The sequence below is a fragment of the Dufourea novaeangliae genome, unplaced genomic scaffold, assembly GCF_001272555.1.
Source record: "Dufourea novaeangliae isolate 0120121106 unplaced genomic scaffold, ASM127255v1 scaffold14, whole genome shotgun sequence".
NCBI classification, from domain to species: Eukaryota; Metazoa; Arthropoda; class Insecta; order Hymenoptera; family Halictidae; genus Dufourea; species Dufourea novaeangliae.
In genome coordinates, this window is record NW_015373890.1 from 1,312,400 (window position 1) to 1,332,102 (window position 19,703).

Genomic DNA, 19,703 nt, shown 5'->3' on the forward strand with positions numbered 1-19,703 from the left:
TTGAGGGGAAAAAAATCATAAAAAAGAAAGTTCTCCCTGTATACTTGGACGGAAATTTTGCAAAAAAAATTGACTGCAAACCATTTTACTAGCCCTCAGGCCTTGCGCTAGTCGGTTCAAGGGTTCAAATTGCCAACAGCCATGCGTGGACACTCCACGGGAAAAAAAATCCTGGCCGTGTATGCTACAGCATAACTGCTTCAAAGATATAGCGTTAGCCATAATAAACCCATACAGACCCTTAAACCATTATTAGGTACTCGATCATCGGAGGTCCATTGTGACCCATGGAATGGGATACCAAGGAATAAAACGAGAAAGACTGGAATATTTGAAAGAAATTTACGTTTTCGTAAGCTTTCTTCAATAAAAGCGCCAGAAGTATTTCAAATCTGAAATTAGTGCGCTATAAGAACTTGTTTAATTACATTGAAACAGAAAAACCGAGCCCAAATTGACGTCGTACGCCCCTGAACGATGATCCAGCACAGTTTTTACAACTCAAGGGTGTCGAGTGACAGGATTAGGCTACAGAAACACATAAACTTTAGGATCAGTCAGGTTTACGGCTAACGCTATATTTTTGAAGCAGCTATACGATCAAGAGAGATGATGAATGGCCCGTCCCCTGGTTCGGAACCAAGTGTCATCGCGCTTTTCCCTGAATCGTTGGCGTGTCACCGTGACAGCACGCACGAAAGAATGGACGTAGTGCGCGAGAGGAACGACGATATAGGCGCGAGCTGAATTTATCGCGTGTCTATTTAAGAAGCCCTGGGGCCCCGCGTAATCTCGCGAGAAGATGACGCACGCGAGAACCGAGAGAAAGAGATACTAAGAGACAGAGGTTGAGGTCGATGGCATTGGAGCGAATCGTATCACTCGGTAAATGATTCAGCGTTAATGGCCAGAAGTGAAGTCCCCGTCGGCGGTAATAATCTCCAGCGAGCGAGCACGGTGCATCGACGAATAACAGAGATCGCGAATACAGATCGAGCCCGAGGAAAAACATTCCTCGACGATATATGTTGGGTCTGTTGTTAATAACGCGACGCTCGATAATACGTGTGTATCGTGGGTACGAGGGAAATTCATCAAGCCTGGATAGCTTGTGATAAATTAATTGAAATGCAGACTGTTCGGGCAAGTGGGTGGTCTGTGCCTCGTGATGTGGTTGGCGAATGGAGATGAATCTTTTCAGGATGATTTTTCTCGGTATGTTGGAAACTTCTAGTGAAGGAAAAATACGCAGTTGGAATTTCAATGGTAAACTGTATTTACAAACGGGTACAATAAGTATATATGTAATAGTAAGAACGTTAATTCAGTAAATGTATTCACAGGAAATGAAATTTATACTTTTCCAGTAAATATATACATTTACATTTCTGATTTAATAAAAGCATGCACCCCCATGTGAAAAGAATTATCGAGGAACAGAGAACAGATAGCATTCGAACGAACGAAATTATACACGCGAGTGGAATATTACCGTGTACCGTTGTAATATCGATTACGAAATTGAACAGTGTTATCGCGTTGTATGCAGAACATCTTCTCGCATTGACATGGACGTGGAGGGAGATCGAAAGGCGAAGTTCATGAAGCATAAAGCGGGAACGAGCACGGATAGTGATTACGTTGGACGAGAAAGAGAACACCGATAAGAAATTAATGATCGAGCTATGTTTAAAACATGAATCGCTACGACTTGAAACAATGTATAATTATAAAAAGACTGCAATTACACTTGGTAATTTTAGAGTAAAAAAATCAACATATCAGAGAATATTTAACAATTTAAGATAGGAATTAATAAAGCCAGCAACAACATTCAATACGCTTCCTTATCGATTAACAGTCGAATAAAATCACGCCATGTGGCAAAAAAGGACCTATTCTAGATTAAGCGATTTTTAGAACTAAGCATTAATGGACCAAGGAACTTGTTATTTTTCGTATATGTTTGTTCACATTTCAAGAAAGCACGGTAAAATATTTGTACAAATATATCTCTTATATTAACGAAATTATTACACGTTTTTTGCAGCATATCGCTCTGAATGACTACCATGATTCACGTTGTTGTATTCATCGGAAGAAAAAAATTCAAATATAATCACATCGCTTTACGCGTTCGCGAAATCAAGCGTTCCCGTATGCAGAAACCGTTGCATCTGAATGCACGTCACGCAAACGACGCGCCCGCGCGCGAGCACGCACCTTCGGATAAGTGCGGACGTAATCCAGACGCGTGGCAGACATTCGAGCAAACTCGTTGATAAAATTAGAAACGGAAGGTGCGGCGAGAGCTAAGTACGTCGTTAACCCTTTTCCCTGGGAAAAAATCGAGACACAACAGACTGCGCGATGAAAGATTAAGGAGGTTTAGAGAAAGGTGAAGCGGAATCTGCTGAATGGGATCGTAAGATCTGGGGTACCAGATGTAACACACGCAGAGGAAGGGAGTAAGATGTGTCGAATACTGTAGGAACTTTCTCTAGTTTTCGATCAGTTCTCCCTCTATAATTCCGGTCATTGACCCTGCTAATAATGGTTTTATCATTCCTATTTTTTGAAATTCGTAGAACACGATGGAAAGGAATCTTCGTCGATGGAGCAGTCGAGATAGACACTGAAGCATTTTTACTGAAAGAATTAATAGCAGAGCGTGTGACGAGTGTTAAATATGATATGGTTAACAATTTTTCCTGGGTAAAATCGGAACACAATAGACTGGACCCTAGGATGAGGCGATGAAAGAATAATACTCAGTAGAATCGTAAAATGAGAATCAGCTCGTAGTACCTGGTATAACACACGAAAAAAAAACTAGTAACATTCCCTTTCTGTCGACAATTCTTCCTCTATAATTTCTATTATTAACCCTCCTTGTAATCGCGTGGTTATCCCATTTTTCGAAATTCATGGCCCACGATGGAAGGGAACCTCTTTCGACAGAGCAGTTTAGGGTGGACTTTCTATAATGTCAGTTCACCTCACGAGCAGCTCATTTAGAGGAGCTCGAAGTTCGCGCGAAAAGGTAGTCGTTTAGTTTCAGGAACGATCGACAGACGCCGGGGATGCAGGCGTCTCTGCCATTAGAGGAAGACAGCTCTAACGGGAAGTTCTTAATGAAGAGCGATTTCGTTGGACAACCGGGAATAGAAACGCGGTCTTAACTACGTGTACAAACACTTTGCGCGGCTCGAAGTGTAGCCGGGTAGTGGAAACGTTGCCTGTCCAGTTTGTCTCTGTTTTACTAGACGTTTCGCTGGTCAGCGCTGCGTTTCCATTGCTCGTGCTGGACTTTTCCTTAAAAGGATCACAGAGAAAAGCGAGCAAACGTCTGCGCTACATATACGTCGAGAAAGTGAGGTTCGCTCCGCTGGTAGCTTATAGAAGACGGTGGCTCTGAGAAGACGTGGCCAAGCATTGTTGCGTTCTGGGCCGAACACAACGCAGAACTTCGTAACTGTACAATTTGAACGGGAGGCATTCAATGCATTACACTCTGATAAGAAGTAATTCGAGCCGAGCTCGAGTAGACAATGGAATTCCTTTCTTTTGTGCAGGGGAAAAATATAACGAAGCGAATAAAACATATACCTACTGTGTTCTCTAACTGGCGATACGAGCTGAGTATGTGATTCAAAGTGCAGAAACAAATGGAAAAATATAGATATAAGATTTTTCATATGACAAACTTACTGGAATTCAAAGGTATTGGAATGTCTGTCTGGTACTCGAGTACCTATTTGCAGTAAAGAACATTGGGTATTAGAAACGAAGATCAATATTTCCTGTGTCGTTAATTATGTTCAAATAGTAATTACAACAATTTCTATATATAATACACGATAAGTATGATTACTTTTATCTTCCACTGTGGTTCACGAGTCTGTTAATTATTGGCCATTACTACTTATACTCCTATTTGTAAATATGTACACAGTAATTTCACAGACCTATAATTGGAAGACCCATGCAAAATAAATAATACTACACCATTATCAAAGTTTGTTACGAGTAGAACCGGTAGATATTGGAAAGTAACGTCCAATAAGTTTTCAACTTCGATTTGCTCGAAGCCAAATTTATACACGCGGAAACTACAATATATCTGTGTGTGTGTGTGTATGTGTGAGAAGGCTGTATAAATATACAGCGCCAATGCGAACGGTGCCCGCGCAAAATGTAATTCTCTGCGCGAAGTGTATCGCCCGCCGCTGTTACCATTAACGGCCTGAAACTCTCTCGTTATCCCTTTACATTTACTTTTATAAATGGCACTACGCGCATTGTCCTCCCGCTTCAATACGGGAACCCGATATTCTCGTGCAAGCAACTTCCATACTGTGACAAAAAAAATGCACAGCTTCGTTCGCGGCATTCGACGTGCCTTCCAGGCCCGGCCATTGTCCGTTAAATTTATTACAATTTTCTTTTTTTTTTTCAAATGTTCACGGGAAACTACACCCAACAATGTAAATTGACCAACTGTGGGTGATGAACAGACGTGGATAAATTGATCCAGTGGTGGGATCCAAATAATTTCACAGCCGGTTCGCAATGTCAGCGTCAACTGCATAAATAAAAACAAAATGACTAATAATAAAAATTTCACGAAATAACTAAGTAAATACGATTACAAGTATCATTTTACCAACCGATTCGGTGAAATCATACAATTTTTAGGAAACGGTTCCACCGAACTGATACGACCCAGCTGAATCCCACAACTGGACCCTTCCATGCACCGTCTTTTTCCCTAAGGGCTTTTTCCCATAAGGGTACGTTTATATTAGAGCTGCGATAAACGATCAGAAAGGTGATAAAAGCAAAACATAGAAATACAATCTATTATTTTATAATGAAAATATTGATATAGAAGTAACAAACAGAGCAACGCTTACTCAATGTTCGATGGACAATAAAACAAGAAATAAATATTTCTTTTACTTCGCTGTTATCGCAGCTCTAACATAAACGTACCCCAACGGAAGCCGAATGTCAGGATACAAGCGCGTCATTGGTCATCTTACTGTTGAAAAGTGAACAGATCTGTAAACCGTTACAAACTCCCGTCCAACGTTTACACGATTCCATCGTAAACCACCGATTAGTTGTTTTTCAAACACGGCCCATGAATAACGGCACTGTCGCAGGCGACGTGGTCGTCGTTCGTAGCAACGCGTACCATATGTCTCGGCGGCCGAACCTCAGGGACTAAGCATCCACGAGCGATCAAGCGGTGAGGGCCACTGACGCCGATAATGTGGCCAGCTCAAGAAGCTCGTGGACCCCGGGGAGAGACCCGGGTGATACATGATTTCGGTCAGGGCTGTCACAACACGAACGTCTCCTAAATTTCAAACGAGTATATATCTTCCTAAAACTGGTAGTGCATCTCATAGATCGGGCTAGGGTCGTAGCTAACGTTCACCTCTTCTCTCAGTGTACACACGTTCAGGAATCCCAAGCGTTATATGTCACGAACTTTCGGCCCGCTATGCGGAAAAATCAATATTTATGGCACAGTGTCAACTGCCCTCACCCAGGCTCCTCTCATTGGCGGTCTATTTCGGTGGCGGGTTCCCGATTCTACGCCACGCGTTGCTACCGTCGCCGTAGCCGCCTCCGTCGGGTGTCGACCTCTCGAAATCGAGTTTTGACGAGTTACAAATACAAGCCCCGGGAAAGGGGGACCAGGGGGTGGAGGGGCAAGCGCGCGTCGAGGGAAAAACCCGTGGGGTGTCCGGCTAATCGATAGTCCGGAAAGCCGCCCCGTGAACGAGGGAGCAGGTTTATGAACATAAATCAACCGGCGGGAATCGGACGTCCTGTACCAGACGAGGGGAGATGGAATAAGGATTGCTACACCTGGCGAAATCGTGGACCAAAGAATCACACAAATGACTCTGCTTCCTTTGAGTACCACGACTCCAGAGAAGGTGGCTTCAGCGTGGATACTGCTGGGTGAGAAAAGATAGCGGATGTTGGTGTACCGATTCGTGGCAAAAACAGCCAGGTTGGCGATCAATCAGAATTTCGAGGAACACGTTAAGAGCGGACAATCGCGCGAAAGGAGGAAGACGTGACGCGTAACCGGACGATTTACGAGGATCCGGCTATGTTCCAAACGTTTCACGTGAAAGGGTGGCGCACACCCAAGGTACATACCACGTGTGTGTGTGTGTGTGTGTGTGTGTGGGTAGCTCCTCTTTCTAGTTCTTTCTCTTTCTCTCTGCATCTCCACACCCATCCGGCCGCCTCGAGGTGTAAAGACAGACAGTGGGAGAGAAAAGAGCGGCGGGAAGAGGGGTAGGGACGAAAGGGTGGGCTTTATCGATTATCGACTAGATACCGGAAAAAGAGCACGGCTTGATGGATTCAAACACGGCCTACCACTTTTCCCTGACTACTTCAACCACACCCTACTCTCCTCTCGGTCACCGTGGAGAGTCGTTAAAATGGTAACGGTATCGAGCGGCGTGGCGGCAGCGCAAAAGGATCGGGAGGGCGAAATTTCCGCGCTTCCTGAAACTCGACGGGAAACGGGAGAAGAGGGGGGATGATCGTAACGCGACACCCGACGACGCCCTGGACTTACGTTTCACGGACGTCGAATTTATCCTTCCGGTACGGATTTATCGCGTCCTGGATTACAGTGGAAGGAAAAATCTAGACGCCTTCTGACCAGCCGATCGTTACAGGAAATCGATACTTCGACGTGCAAACAAGGTAATAATTAACGGTGACTGTGAGAAATCTTTTTCGTGGATATAGTGTATCGTTTCATGGTAGATCTGACAGTCTGGGGATGTTATTTGGACGGGTGGGAAATTCAAAGTCGTCGATGCAAGTTTCACGAGAACTGAAATTCCACTAAAACGAATATGAAAGACGTGGATATATTGAGGAAATTCTCGTAACCCTTTAACGCCCAGACCCTTGAGTCGTTACTTGAAATTATTTTGAAACATATGTTATATATCAGTTTATTTTTATATATACTGATGTATATGTCATATCTTGTTATTTTGAAGTCGAAAATCTTATCAATATCTCTTTTATTATTACACGACGAAAATATATATAATATATACAAAGAATAATACGTATAATAACTAATGAAAAATTAAAGGTTACTATTTTACAAACTAAATAAATATTCTAGATTTACTAATTTCAGCAATTCTGTACTGAGAACCTCCGAGCCACTTCTCCATTCATATAGTCATTTCCGAATCTCTTGTTACGACTAAAAAAAAAAACACGGAAAGCTGTTCGTAATCAAAAAATTAATTCAAGGAACAATAATGCAACAATTTATCGAACAGTGCACGAGGCTTAAACAATTTCCTCGGATGTCCATAAACAGAAACTATTTAAGTGGTTCTATTTACGTGATCCATCGATATATATTTCTATGATTATGTATGCAATAAAATCGTGTTATTGTTGCTACGATGGTTACACAGTACCCAGCGACTAACATAGTACGAAGAGAATACCGTATTCCCATCCGTCCACGGGGCATTGATCAGACTGCTCGTCGGTCTGTAATAGAAGCAACAATGCCGTCCAGCATCGGAAGCGAGCGATTAATGCCACGGTTAATACCTTCCGCGATTCGCTGGCACGGTTTACTTTTAATCGATTCCACCCAGCCACGGTCGATTATTATATTCGAAAGCTGACGCGCGCGCGCACATCTCTCGAACGACGGCATCCGGAGGGAGGGGGAGGGTGGGGGCTAGCATCTAATCACTCTGCCTCGTATCAATTACGATCGATGGGAATAATTCATCGGTTAATTCGTGATCCAGCGCGCGGTCGGTTCGATCGAATCCCGGAGCTGGAGGCTGATCTGTCCCCCCGATTGACAGCCGCGAATGACCCTGTTCCCGGTTGATACGCGTGGCGCACACACGCCGCTCTCTCTCTCTCTCTATCCCTCCCTACTCAGCCAGCTGCGCGCTGTGATTCGCGTGACTGATCGTAATTGAATCTTATCGCACGAAGACGCGAGGCGAGACGAATTTGTCGCTTAATCGCGCGCGTGCGCGCGCCACCGCCATGGTGTAATTAAACGGGCGTAATTCGACCGTAAATTCTGGTTAATTAACGTGGATCCACGAGCGCGCAGTTATGGAGGGAAAGGGGAAGAGAGCTAGCAGAGTCACGAAAAAATATTGGGTCAACAAAGAACGGTGTACGTTCTTCCGGAACCACGGGTGCGATAAAATGTTAGTATATAAAGTAAATAAAAAAAGAATCCTATTAAATAATTTTAATACACGCTCGCTGTTGGCTTGCTTACACGTGAAACTTCCGGGATATTAAAAACTTTCTTCTTCAACGAGACGAAACGTCGGTGTTTGCCTATTAGTTTTTAGACCTTCAGTATAGACATCCAAACTTAAGAATGGCGACCCAATAGACAGAATTTGTATGCGAGTGAACAATTATAGCAACTAAGTTGACTTCTTTATACTCCAGATGCAGATGTATTCGAAACTGAATTCTGTGTGGAATTCAAGCCGCCAAATTGTAACTAATTGTTAGTTAATCGTGTACAAGGTGTTCCAAAAAAATGAGACAATCTCCAACATGCATATTCTTCGTGCACGTGCAAATCAAAAAGTCATTTACCGTTTTGTAATCTGAAGCTCCATTTCCGAGATATTAGCAGTTAAACGAACTCCAACCAGTTGAGCGGTGGGCCACACGTACGCGCAGACACAGTAAAGAAGCAGAGTCCAGTGACTTAGGTCGTGCGCTCTCCGACTGCTGCGCGTACGTGACCCACCGCTCAGCTGATTGGAGTTCGTTTAACGCCTATGAACTTTTGTCCCGTAGAAAATAAATTATTATCATTTATAACTCCATTTAACAATTTCAAATCTTTGCTACCTTGCCCACATTAACATTTCACCGAAGATCGATTATTCACCGAGAACTTTTGGTAATTAGCAGTCGGTCGAAAATTGCGGTGAAAATTTTAATAGAAATGCAAAGAGGGGTGGACTTCGTCTCGCTGTTTCGCGAATTAATTTATGAAAATGCGAGCATTTCCATAAACAGCCGCGGTTTTACTTATTACGATATGTAAATTGCATACCGTGGAAGGCCACTTCGCCAGGTGACCCGACACACGACGACTTGATAAACGAACGCCGAAAAAAAAAACAAGACACGGCGGGGGCTCGCGAAAATTCATTATCGCGCGTAATAAATTTTGCACGCGCACGCACGTACTTACACCCGCGCGTTTCGTTATTTCGAAGGGTCTCCTCTGGCGTTTATCTCATCGCCACGGCAATTTATCGCGATGTTTCGAGTTACGACGGGGACGGCCAGGCGCGTCGGGTATCTAAAATAAATGTCGGCCTCCCTAATTATCTTCCCGCGCAGACGGCCGGAAGACACGCGGCCTCGTGTGCGTATGTCATAACGATTGTACGGCGGGGTTCTCCTTTCCGACGAACCGTCCTCAATACCAACAGAGATCTTGGTGGTTTAGATCTACGCGCCACTGTGGGCGGCACGATGGTGATCCATCTTAATCGCGATCCGTCCGACGAGGTAAGACCGCCAATCCTATTGTTGCATTCATGGCCACTAACAGTGGCGCATTCAATTATGCACCGAAAATCGGGATTTAGTGGTAATTGGGTTGTATATACGCTTTGGTTTGTTGATGCAGTATCGTTAAATGAGTACTGAGTAATATTCTTGATAAATAGGAGATATTGTTTCCTACTTACAAGGGAAGGCACGGAAGTGCCCCTCTCCGATTTTGATGAAACTTCGTATGTCTGTTAAGCAGTCAAAAATAAGGGATACGTATTTTTTTTATCGCCTGAGACGCGACTTTAAGGGGTGAAACCACCCCTCCAAGTTTCGACCCGAAAGTACTATCTCGAAAACCAAAGGGGATACATGAAAACTTCTAAAGGACGAGATTTGCGATTTTTTATGTAGAATAATATGGAGCTAACAAATTGTTCAAAATATAATTTGTTTATAACAAAAAAAAAATCCTAAACTTCACCTATTTTTAGACGTTTCAAGGTGGTGCACCCCGTAATTGGTCATGCGTAAGGATTCAATATTGATCATTTCGCTTTAACGAACACGATCGAAGTGGTATATTACGTGACTCCCTTTTATTCTGAAATTCTGAAGAAGGATCGCGTCCCATCTGGACCGGATAAAAGAATCGTCCTACAGAAAGTAGTTTATAAGTGGAAAACAAGTGGGAGTAAAGGAAGCAGAAGAGCCTAACATCGGGAGCCTTCTTTTCCCCTTTTTGTTTGCCCCCAAACATTCTTAAAGTGCTCCAAGTCTGTCTTCAAAAGTTCGATTCTTTCAAAGTCCGCGACGAACGCTCCCGATCGTCCACAATACCGTGCGCGCGCCCTATTACACTGCAATCGAGCGTGACAGTCGATTTTTAGGTCCGTGAGACGATTCCGTAAGGCGACGCTACGATTTTTGCAACTACCATAAAAGAATCTCCCTACTTTACCTTCAAAGGAACACTTGCAAACACTTTCAACGTAACGTCGTAAAGTTCAAACTTCATCGAGTTACCCTGAGATATCTGCAAAGTTGGAACTAAATTTAAACAGAGTGTTAAAGGGATTAAGTATGTAGAAGCTTTATGAAAATCAGTGCCTGAAAAAGCTCTATTGAAACGTTCTGAGCTCAGAGATTCATCAAGAAACTGTGCTTCCGTTATAAGCCTCGAACAGATCACAAATTATCCAGTCAGTAACAAACGACCAACAAGGAACCAAAGACGGTCTCTCGAGACTGTTACACGCAGGTCGAGATTGGTAACGATACAGTATACAGTCTAGGGAATCCTGTAAGTTCCTTATCATGTTCGCTTAAGTCCGGAACGACCATTGAAACGAGACGATACGGTTACACGGGGTCTGGCGGTATATAACTGGATCCCGCCTCGTAGGTTTCTATTTAAATTGTGGAAAACGCCCCTCTCGCCCAACCGCTGACAATTGACCACCGAGCATAATGGGGAAAGAAGGAACGGCAACGAAACTTTAAACTGCCACGAAACTCGCGGCGGCAAGTTTGTGCCCGACGAAGAATGAACTCGCTAAACGGAAGAAGTATGTTTAATTCAGAGCAACTAGAGGGCCAGGATTCCGTGTTCTTCGTCCTTATCGGCACTTTTTATCCGGCGAGTTTGTTCTTTATGCACCCGTGTCTGCGCTTAAACGTAACAGGCTCAATTATATATCATCGTGGGCTGTTGGAAAACAGAAAAAAGTTCCTTGCACAGAGGAGCAATTAGATTGAATTTTGTGGTTTCCGCCAAAGTGAATTAAATTGGCTCGATTCGTTTCAGAAAAGTTTAAAACATCTCGATTGGGCTCCTTTGTTTCGACAGAATAGGGGATATCTTTCACGCTTCGAAATATTTAACTGTTTATCATTGAAGAAGCAGAACGGGAGGGATATGTACAGTTCTTACCGTGCATTAATCCGAGTCATGATCTTCAATTATATTCTATTAATCTCGATTCACTGGGTTTGTGAAATTCATATTAAGAACGTAATCTATGTCGGCACATCTGAGTGTGCGCAATTTAATAAGGCGTAATTCTTTCGGTTGCTTAAGCGTAATTAAAACTGTAATTAATTTACCCATTTACAAAACAGACGAACGAGTGAGATGAAAGAGAATAAGGTTTTTACTCTTAATTCCTTTTCAGGGAAAGGAAACTTCTCGTTAATTCCCGTGCAGTCAAAATATACTAATTGAAGTAATAAAAATATCCTTCAAATTGTACTTCAAATGAAGTAATGAAAACGTCTTCATCACGCTATAAATAATAATACGTCAACTGAGGTGCGAATGAAATTTGTAAAACTGAAACAACCTACAGTGGGAATTTCTTATTTTTCCTCTGATTAAAAGTAGATACACAAATTCATCTGCGGGAGAAATCCCGTGAATCCAAACAACACCATCGAATTTTCACGAAACCCCTACCGTAATTTGTCCAAATCCCAACAAGCCGCTGTAATACCCCAGAAAAGTAATTAAAATCACGGTAAGAAAAATCGCAAGAGATATCGCGCAACAACACCGGATCCATTTTCCGGGCTGTCCAAAGAATGAGATCCTCGGCGAAGTAAGCACGGTGAACACTTTAATCGTTTCCCTCTTTCAACTCCACATGCAGTGGAATAAAATTCCTCTTTTTTTCCTGTCTTCTTACGGGTCAGATTTTGCGTCGTGAGGATGAAACAGCACAGAGTTATAAACTAAAAAGGGTACTGCTTGTCCTGTAGAGAGCCCTGGGAAAATATCTAGGGCCAAATGGACAGTGTCTTTTTTAACAGCTTAGCCGTAAATTTAACTGGACAGAACAGCGGTCGCCTCGCAATATACGTAGAAAATTTTTTTAAACATACCCAGAAGGCTCCACGATACCGAACATATGCGGCTGAAACAAATATCATTGGCTTCAGAATTCTAAGCTCTATCACTGTACTAAATTGCATTAGAAAGTCAGCGTTACAGCTGGGATCGTATGTACAGTGAATTTCCAAGCGTTCGCCATCACGCGTACACGTTCGTTAGAATTTTAGTTCAGAGACTTTCCGCTCGCAGAGAGGCTGCCCGATCAATTTTGACGAAACACCGACCGGTTGCGAGAAGAATGGAGTGAATCAATGTCTCCTTGTTGCGAAATGAAAGCCGGTTGATTTCTGTTCAGCGTTTCATTTTTTGGATATACACAGGGGCGAAATGTAAAATAATAGCTGGATTTCTTTCTGGGGCAGTTATTGAGTTTCTGGGAAATTGACAATGTTTTCCGATAGTATGATACTCTGTCCGATGAATAAACCAAACTGGCACGGGCAGGTGAGTACCCTTTCTTACACTTCGTGTAGAAACAATCGAACTGGAACCACTTTTTCCTAGGGGATATAAGCTATTCATTTCTGGAGAAACATTATTTCTCAACACGATTTCAGACATAGCATACTTGCTTCATTTTTATGTTAACGACAATACATAAGAATTGAAAATATTTAGGTAGTTTTATAGTTATGCCACACAGTGTATGGTAGACTAGTACTTAAAACAGTCGATAGTGGGTAGGTTTAAATAGTACTGCATTAAAATTTCCATCAGAAGGCTTCGTGACTTAAACTCGTTCTAATTTCGGTCTTTCTGTCAAACACTCTAAACTGTCGCGAGTTTCCAAAGCAGTTTCCCAGAGGTAGAGGCACGAATAGTACCGGTATAGGTACTTGGATGCCTTGCGGATTTGCCTTCGAAAGTCCCCTGGATTCGCGTTAGTTAGGAATCGGCAGCGAATGCATAAGAAATGGCAATCTGCGAAACAAACCTTTCTCTCTCTATCTATCTTTCGCCCGAGAGTCGACGGAAGTAGGTCGTCGGCATTAAATACGTCAAGGTGGTTTATAGGAGGCGAAGGGGGAAAACCGCGTAGAACGGTTCAGCCGCCGCGTATGGGAATATAATTCTACCCGGTGTGGTGTCACTCTGGCACGAGTGGAGGGAGCTTATTGCTTCGAGGTACGCGTGCCTGTTTCCGGGCTGGGAACTTCATTTCGCGGCAGAAATTACGGCCGAAACGAATAAACCGAACAGCCCCGGCGAGCCAGTTTAACAATTCCGTTAATACACGCTAAATGCCAACTGGCTCCCTCTCGTTATTACTTTCTTGTCCGACACGAAATTAAGTGGTCGTTAAGTTACTTAAACTTTCGGTGCGTAAGATACGGCGTCGTTTAGCAATTCTTCGGGCGTTTCGAGGAAAATGAATACAGTGGTACAATATTTCGTAGCAGTAGGTACAATATCACCTTCTGGCTTTTAGAATTATTTTAATAACCTATACAATGTTTATAAGCTGCCAGCTGTGCGAGACTGTTCGAGTGTACTTATGCTGATTAGTTCCAGTTTAAATCGAAAACCAAGTCATTGCTAAACGAAACGAACGCTGAAAATTGTTCATAACACCCCACAATTCGGATTTGTTTATTTACTAATTTCAATAATTTCATACCTCAAACCAGCCTTACACAGTACAATAAATTCAGCTGAAACAGAACATTCACTCTCATAAAACCACTGTAAGTAATTTAAAATTACTCCCAATGCCAATGTATTACGGTAGTCCAACTTACTTGCAATTCTCAACAAGAATCGATTCTAATGTACCCAGTAAAATAAGAAAATTATTACTGATACTATATTATTACTAAAATATTTACCAACGAAACCGTCCACTTGCGTACCGAGTAGCAACCAATAACAGAATATAAACAGAACTCTCGCAATTTAATAATACCCAGTTAGATTATCCCCCTAATCAAAAACAAGTGTGATTCACGGGGCCAACAAGCCTGAGATACCAGGATCGTGAACCAAACACTCTAAATAGAAATTCCCGTTGCAGATCAACCGGTAGCCACCGCGTTCAACCACTTCGGCTATCTTCGCCTAATGCATATTTAGTCGAGCCTGACGGACGATCGAGCCGTGGCCAATTAAAATATTTTCATTGGTGCGCGCCGGTGAGCTATCGGTGACGCGAACACCGTCGTATAAATTCGACGAAACGGCGGCCACCACGTCGCTATTCTAAAATAACAGTTATCGTGGCCCCCCGTGTGACTTATGTGTGTATGTGTCTGTGCTGTAATATCGTTCGGTATTCGAAATAAAAGCACGCCATGAGGTAGAAACACGAGGAGTCAACTCGGTGGATACGCATGCCGCGCGAAGGTGTTAATCTTAATCCGCTGACTCTAACAGGGCTCCGGTGGATGAGTTATTACTGGTATTAAAGCGCACGAAAATTCATGGCTATGTACAGTAGCCGACATAGACTTCTCGACCTAGTCGGTGTAATGCACAAGAATATATGTGTCTTGCGATAAATGGTTCCTTCCAAATAACAGCTCGATGTGTAAAAACACTCTTTTTAATTGCCTTAATACTTTTTCCACCCTTGGGCTTATTAATTGTGCTTCTGATGTCGATAGTCACTGTCGAGAAGCTAATTCTCATATAAATCAGAATTAAAATTTCAATACTTCCACTAAACTGTACAGCATTCAGAATGCAGAAAGATTGTTATACCAGCTATGTACACCAATGAAATTAATACCAAATTATTGTCGATGCTGAATTCGGAATACTTGAATTTAACACACTTTTAAAATAAATTTTGCACCAGTACAACACTGGGCATTAAAGGGTTCGACTAAAAAGCACACGAGAAATCACGTACTGTCCGTTCAATAAAGCCGGGGCACACGCGTGAAAGTGCCCGCGAGATCATATTCGAGTCACGTGTGTGCGCCAGCGATGCGTGATCGATAGTGTCGTTCTTTTGAGCAAGTGTCGAAAACTTGGCAGCTACTCCGTACCATAAACCATCCCCGCGTTCCTTGTGATTCGTAGCGAGCTCCAGAGAGTCGTGTGGAATAAGACATTCTGTCGATGTGTACGAGGCTTAAGGGTCCAAAAGGAATCCTCGGATCGTTTCGATAAATTCCCTCGGTAATACGATGATGTATCGATCGGTGCGTTCTAATTGCCGGGTAAAATACCAGGCGAGACAACGCCGAGACAAACACGTCGGTTAGAAGCCGCCTGAGAAATCGCTTGGTCCAGAAGACGTGACGCGATACGGAGGCACGCGCGGCCAAGCGTGTGCAACGGGCTTAATGCAGACGTCCAACGCTGCGTGTTACACACCGTGTCGTTTCAATAAATTCCTCCCTGGTCTGAGATGATAAATAGACCAGCTTACGTACTCCAACTACACACACACACACACACGAGTGCTTTTCTATATATTTTCTTTTCCACGCGATACGAGACCGTGCCGCCGCCGTCCATTGAGTCTCGTCTGCGCGTAACTACGGAATAAAGCAAATTGCGGGAAATTTGAAACGGCTCTTTGGCTCTTTACGCCACGATTTACAGAGGCGTTTCTATAGCACGGCTGACGTTTATCGGCTCGCGACACACGCTGCTATGAGGGTCGTGCAAATTATTCGAGTTTAATTTGCATATCGCGCGCGAGCGAACTTAAGACAAGAAATCAAATTCCGTGACAGTGGATGCCAGTTGAGGAAATGTCGATAGGGTACACGGGAATCTGTTACTGTTTGTTGATTTTGCGTCGCTGAGACTTGTATGATAGGTAGACGGTGCAGGCACGTTTCGTTTGCTAAAAGCACATTTTTTTCTCGTTTTGAAAATAAATTGAGCTGAATTTTCAATGCTTCTCATTTTGTTCTCTATTTCACGAGTGAGACTACTTGTTTATCTTACTCGATTTTTCGAATTACAATCTACGTATTTGTCAAGAAACCACGAGGTCGTATTTTAATGAAAGTATTCAATAACAGGAATGTTTCACCGAAAACCGTCGCCACTGCTACGAGGCCTGTGCAAATTATTGGAATCAATTTGCATATCGCGGTGAACTGAACGCAAGAAATCAAACTCCATGACAGTGGATGCTCGTTGAGGAAACATCGACAGAGTATACCGACGTTGGGAATCTGTTATTGGTGTTGATTTTACGTCGCTGAAACAATCTATGATAGATTCAGCCTGTTAACGCTTTAAGTGTTTTATTTCATTTCGATAACGTGCACTTGTGTGCTCAGTTACTTTTAAGCTATGACGAATATACTTTACAAAAGTAGAGTAAATACATTTGCTATAAAATTGAAATAAATTCTAAATAAAATGACTTGGAAGTGATATCCTTTATTTTAAAATATGTTAAAATTACGAATACGTTTTATGTTTTACCTAAATTTTATTTTAGCCTTACCATGTTACCCTTTGCTGTCCTATGTCGAGACTAACCCAAGGTTCAATTTTGGTGCAACCGTACTCTATTAGTCTTTGAAATATTATCAAATCAACGTATTACAATGTAGTTAAAATATATGATATTTATGCGAGCTCAAAACAGAATACCAAGAACTCTTCGAATCGCAAAGGTGTAAATAGCAAATGAACATCTCTTTAGTAATAAAGTAACGAGTATCCTCGTCATTAAACAACAAAATACCATTTTTTCATGTCCAGTATACTCGACATAAACATCGAAAGGATTAAACGAAGCAGAAGATTCAATGCTTCTCATTTTGTACCCCACTTTACAAACGGGACTCCTTATCGTACTCTATCTGTCCAATTACAATCCACGCATTCGCCAGGAAATCACGAGCCCCCCGGAATTTTAATGAAACTGTCCACGAACGGGAATATTTCCGCCGAGAACCTGCCGCAACGTCCTATTCGCATGGAATGTTTAAATCCCCAATTGAATTTCTTCGAATACATTACAGAGGGCTGGATAGACAAAAGGATTATAGTGGCTACGTACCATACGTACGAAACAATCCCTTCGGGGAGTGGCTTTCGAAAAAGCGAGAAATCGTCGCGGTGGTCCGCTTTGGAGTGCCTCATCTCAACGTTTCGCGGAATAACCCGCCCTCCGGATCCCGCGTCACGCGTCATTAATTCGCGTTATTGCGAATCCGTCGTAAAGGGATTCGTCCGCCAAGGGGGACAGCAACAGAAACAGACAGAATATGAAGAGAACAAGAGAAAGAGAAAGAATGAGAATTATTCCGCGGTGCCTTCTACGAGAGCGAAAACGCTTTCCCCTTTCTCTTTGCCCCTCGGTCTGAATGCATAAATCGACGTCAGACCATGGCGTGGGAGGGGGTATATACCGCGACGGGATTAAAATTTCAATTGGCTCGCGACCCCGGAAATCGTCGGAGATAATTAAAGTAAAACCGATGCTGCTTCCATTTAGCGAGTCGAGGGGAGGAGGGGAAGACACAAACGCGGTTCCGAGCAAAACGACAGAGGCAGCGGCGCATACTCTACGCAAAAGAGAGCCTCCTCTTTCTCTCTCCGACTGATTCCTTGAGCAAGACGAAAGACTTCAAGGGAGGGGGGTGGAAGCTCTTTAATTAGTGCGTCCGTCGCGGAGATAAAGCTTGGCAAAAGAGAAAGAAAAAAGAAACGATGGAAAATCAACGAAAAGGAATACAAGCATTGTGTGACCTGGTAGGTATGCGCGATGGACTCGCGAATGGACGGATCGCGAACAATGCCAGATCGCGCGCGAGGCATCGACCATTCGTGAGACAGAAACAGCATCGGAGGAGCTCATCTATTATTGGCACAAAACAGAAATAAAATGCGGCACGGACGGCCTGCGAAACCTGTATGGTGCTCGCGTTCACGCCAACAATTTGTGTTTTCCCCCCACCTCTCCCAACCCTACTGTCGGTCACGATACTCTTTCCATTTTTTCCTGTTCGAATTTCCCGCCGTACGTGTGTGCGCACGTTTTTTTGTTTTTGCTCTTTCATGTATCGGATAATGCAATTTGTCGAGCTCTGTTCGGTGGTACTGTGACCAGAGTCCGTCGAGTCGTCTGGTTTTTGTTTCTTTCGCTGTTCTAGTTTTTCGGTTGAACTTTTATTTTCACGCGGGCACGTATCACGAGACACGATTGTAGAATGCAATGTCACGTACGCGTCGTTGTAACGTTTTCACGAACATTTTAGACATTCACGAAAAATGCATCCGTGCTGAATCATGTGTGCGTCGAGACACGAGATCTGGTGTATCTCAAGTGGTACTGCGTGTTTAATAAATAGTAGAGACAGGCGAGTTACGAATTTGATGATTAATTAACAAGGGGATCTGCACTTACCACAGTGATGGGGTAGACTGGGTTGATTATTGTGAAGAGGAGAACGTGATTTGGTGTATTATTGTCTTCTCTGAAAAAAAGGAAAGAAAAAACACGATTACGCCTGTGATCCTTGCATGGCAAATGGTACTTCATCACTTAACTGGTGAGGTGGGAATATTATTTGTTACTAGACTACGGATTTTATGCAATTATAACGTACAGGGCTCTGTGAAATACAATATACCGCTAAACTTTCATCAGATGCAAGGAATTTTGTATATTATTAGTCTGAACCCAATAAAGTACTCAAGTGGAAAAAATTCCTATATTTGCTAATGTATTTATGAACTACTTTAGAAAATATGATTTTGCATAAAAATCCGCAATCTACTTATTAGATAACTAGTTGCCTGAAAAACATCGAAACTAACAAGCACCTGTTTCTGTAACAATCGATATAAAAATAAAATATTCTAAAAATCTTCGTCAGGTTCCTCAGAGCCCACTTCACCAGTTAAAGGTTATGACTAAATTTCGTATTTCAGGATCTCTACCGAGCTTATAACGAGGTCGCCAATAATCGCACGTCTTTCTTTTTCGTGCATCAACGAGCACGAAAGAATACCAACGAAAAAATAATATCGACAAGAAGCTTAGAGCGTACAGAACAAATCGAACCCATATATAAAGAGAACACTGTGCAGCCATTGTCGAATAATTAGAGCAATTTAGTTATTCGACAGTCTAATTCGATGTGCACTCTGCCACGGGACACTCGTCGAGCCGGTGGCAGTGAAAAATTCAGCATTTCCCGGGGCAACGTTCAATTGCAGTGAAATTACATCAGGCCAGGGTGCACAGTTGGCGAAATTCTTTATTAAATCAGAGCTGGTCCGTACTTGGTGGAAGGGCGAGAGAGGTTCGAATATTCGA

At 42.8% G+C, this 19,703-nt stretch overlaps 1 protein-coding gene across 3 annotated transcripts in view; it reads right to left on the bottom strand.

Moving 5' to 3' along the window:
* The window catches only part of LOC107187372 (heterogeneous nuclear ribonucleoprotein L), a 181,175-nt gene that overhangs the window by 135,864 nt on the left and 25,608 nt on the right, over nt 1-19,703 (bottom strand). For all 3 annotated transcript variants that reach the window (XM_015575471.1, XM_015575464.1, XM_015575456.1), the window contains exon 3: nt 18,789-18,858. In XM_015575471.1, coding sequence (XP_015430957.1) covers nt 18,789-18,858 — 70 coding nt within the window. The remainder of the gene's footprint in view (nt 1-18,788; nt 18,859-19,703) is intronic.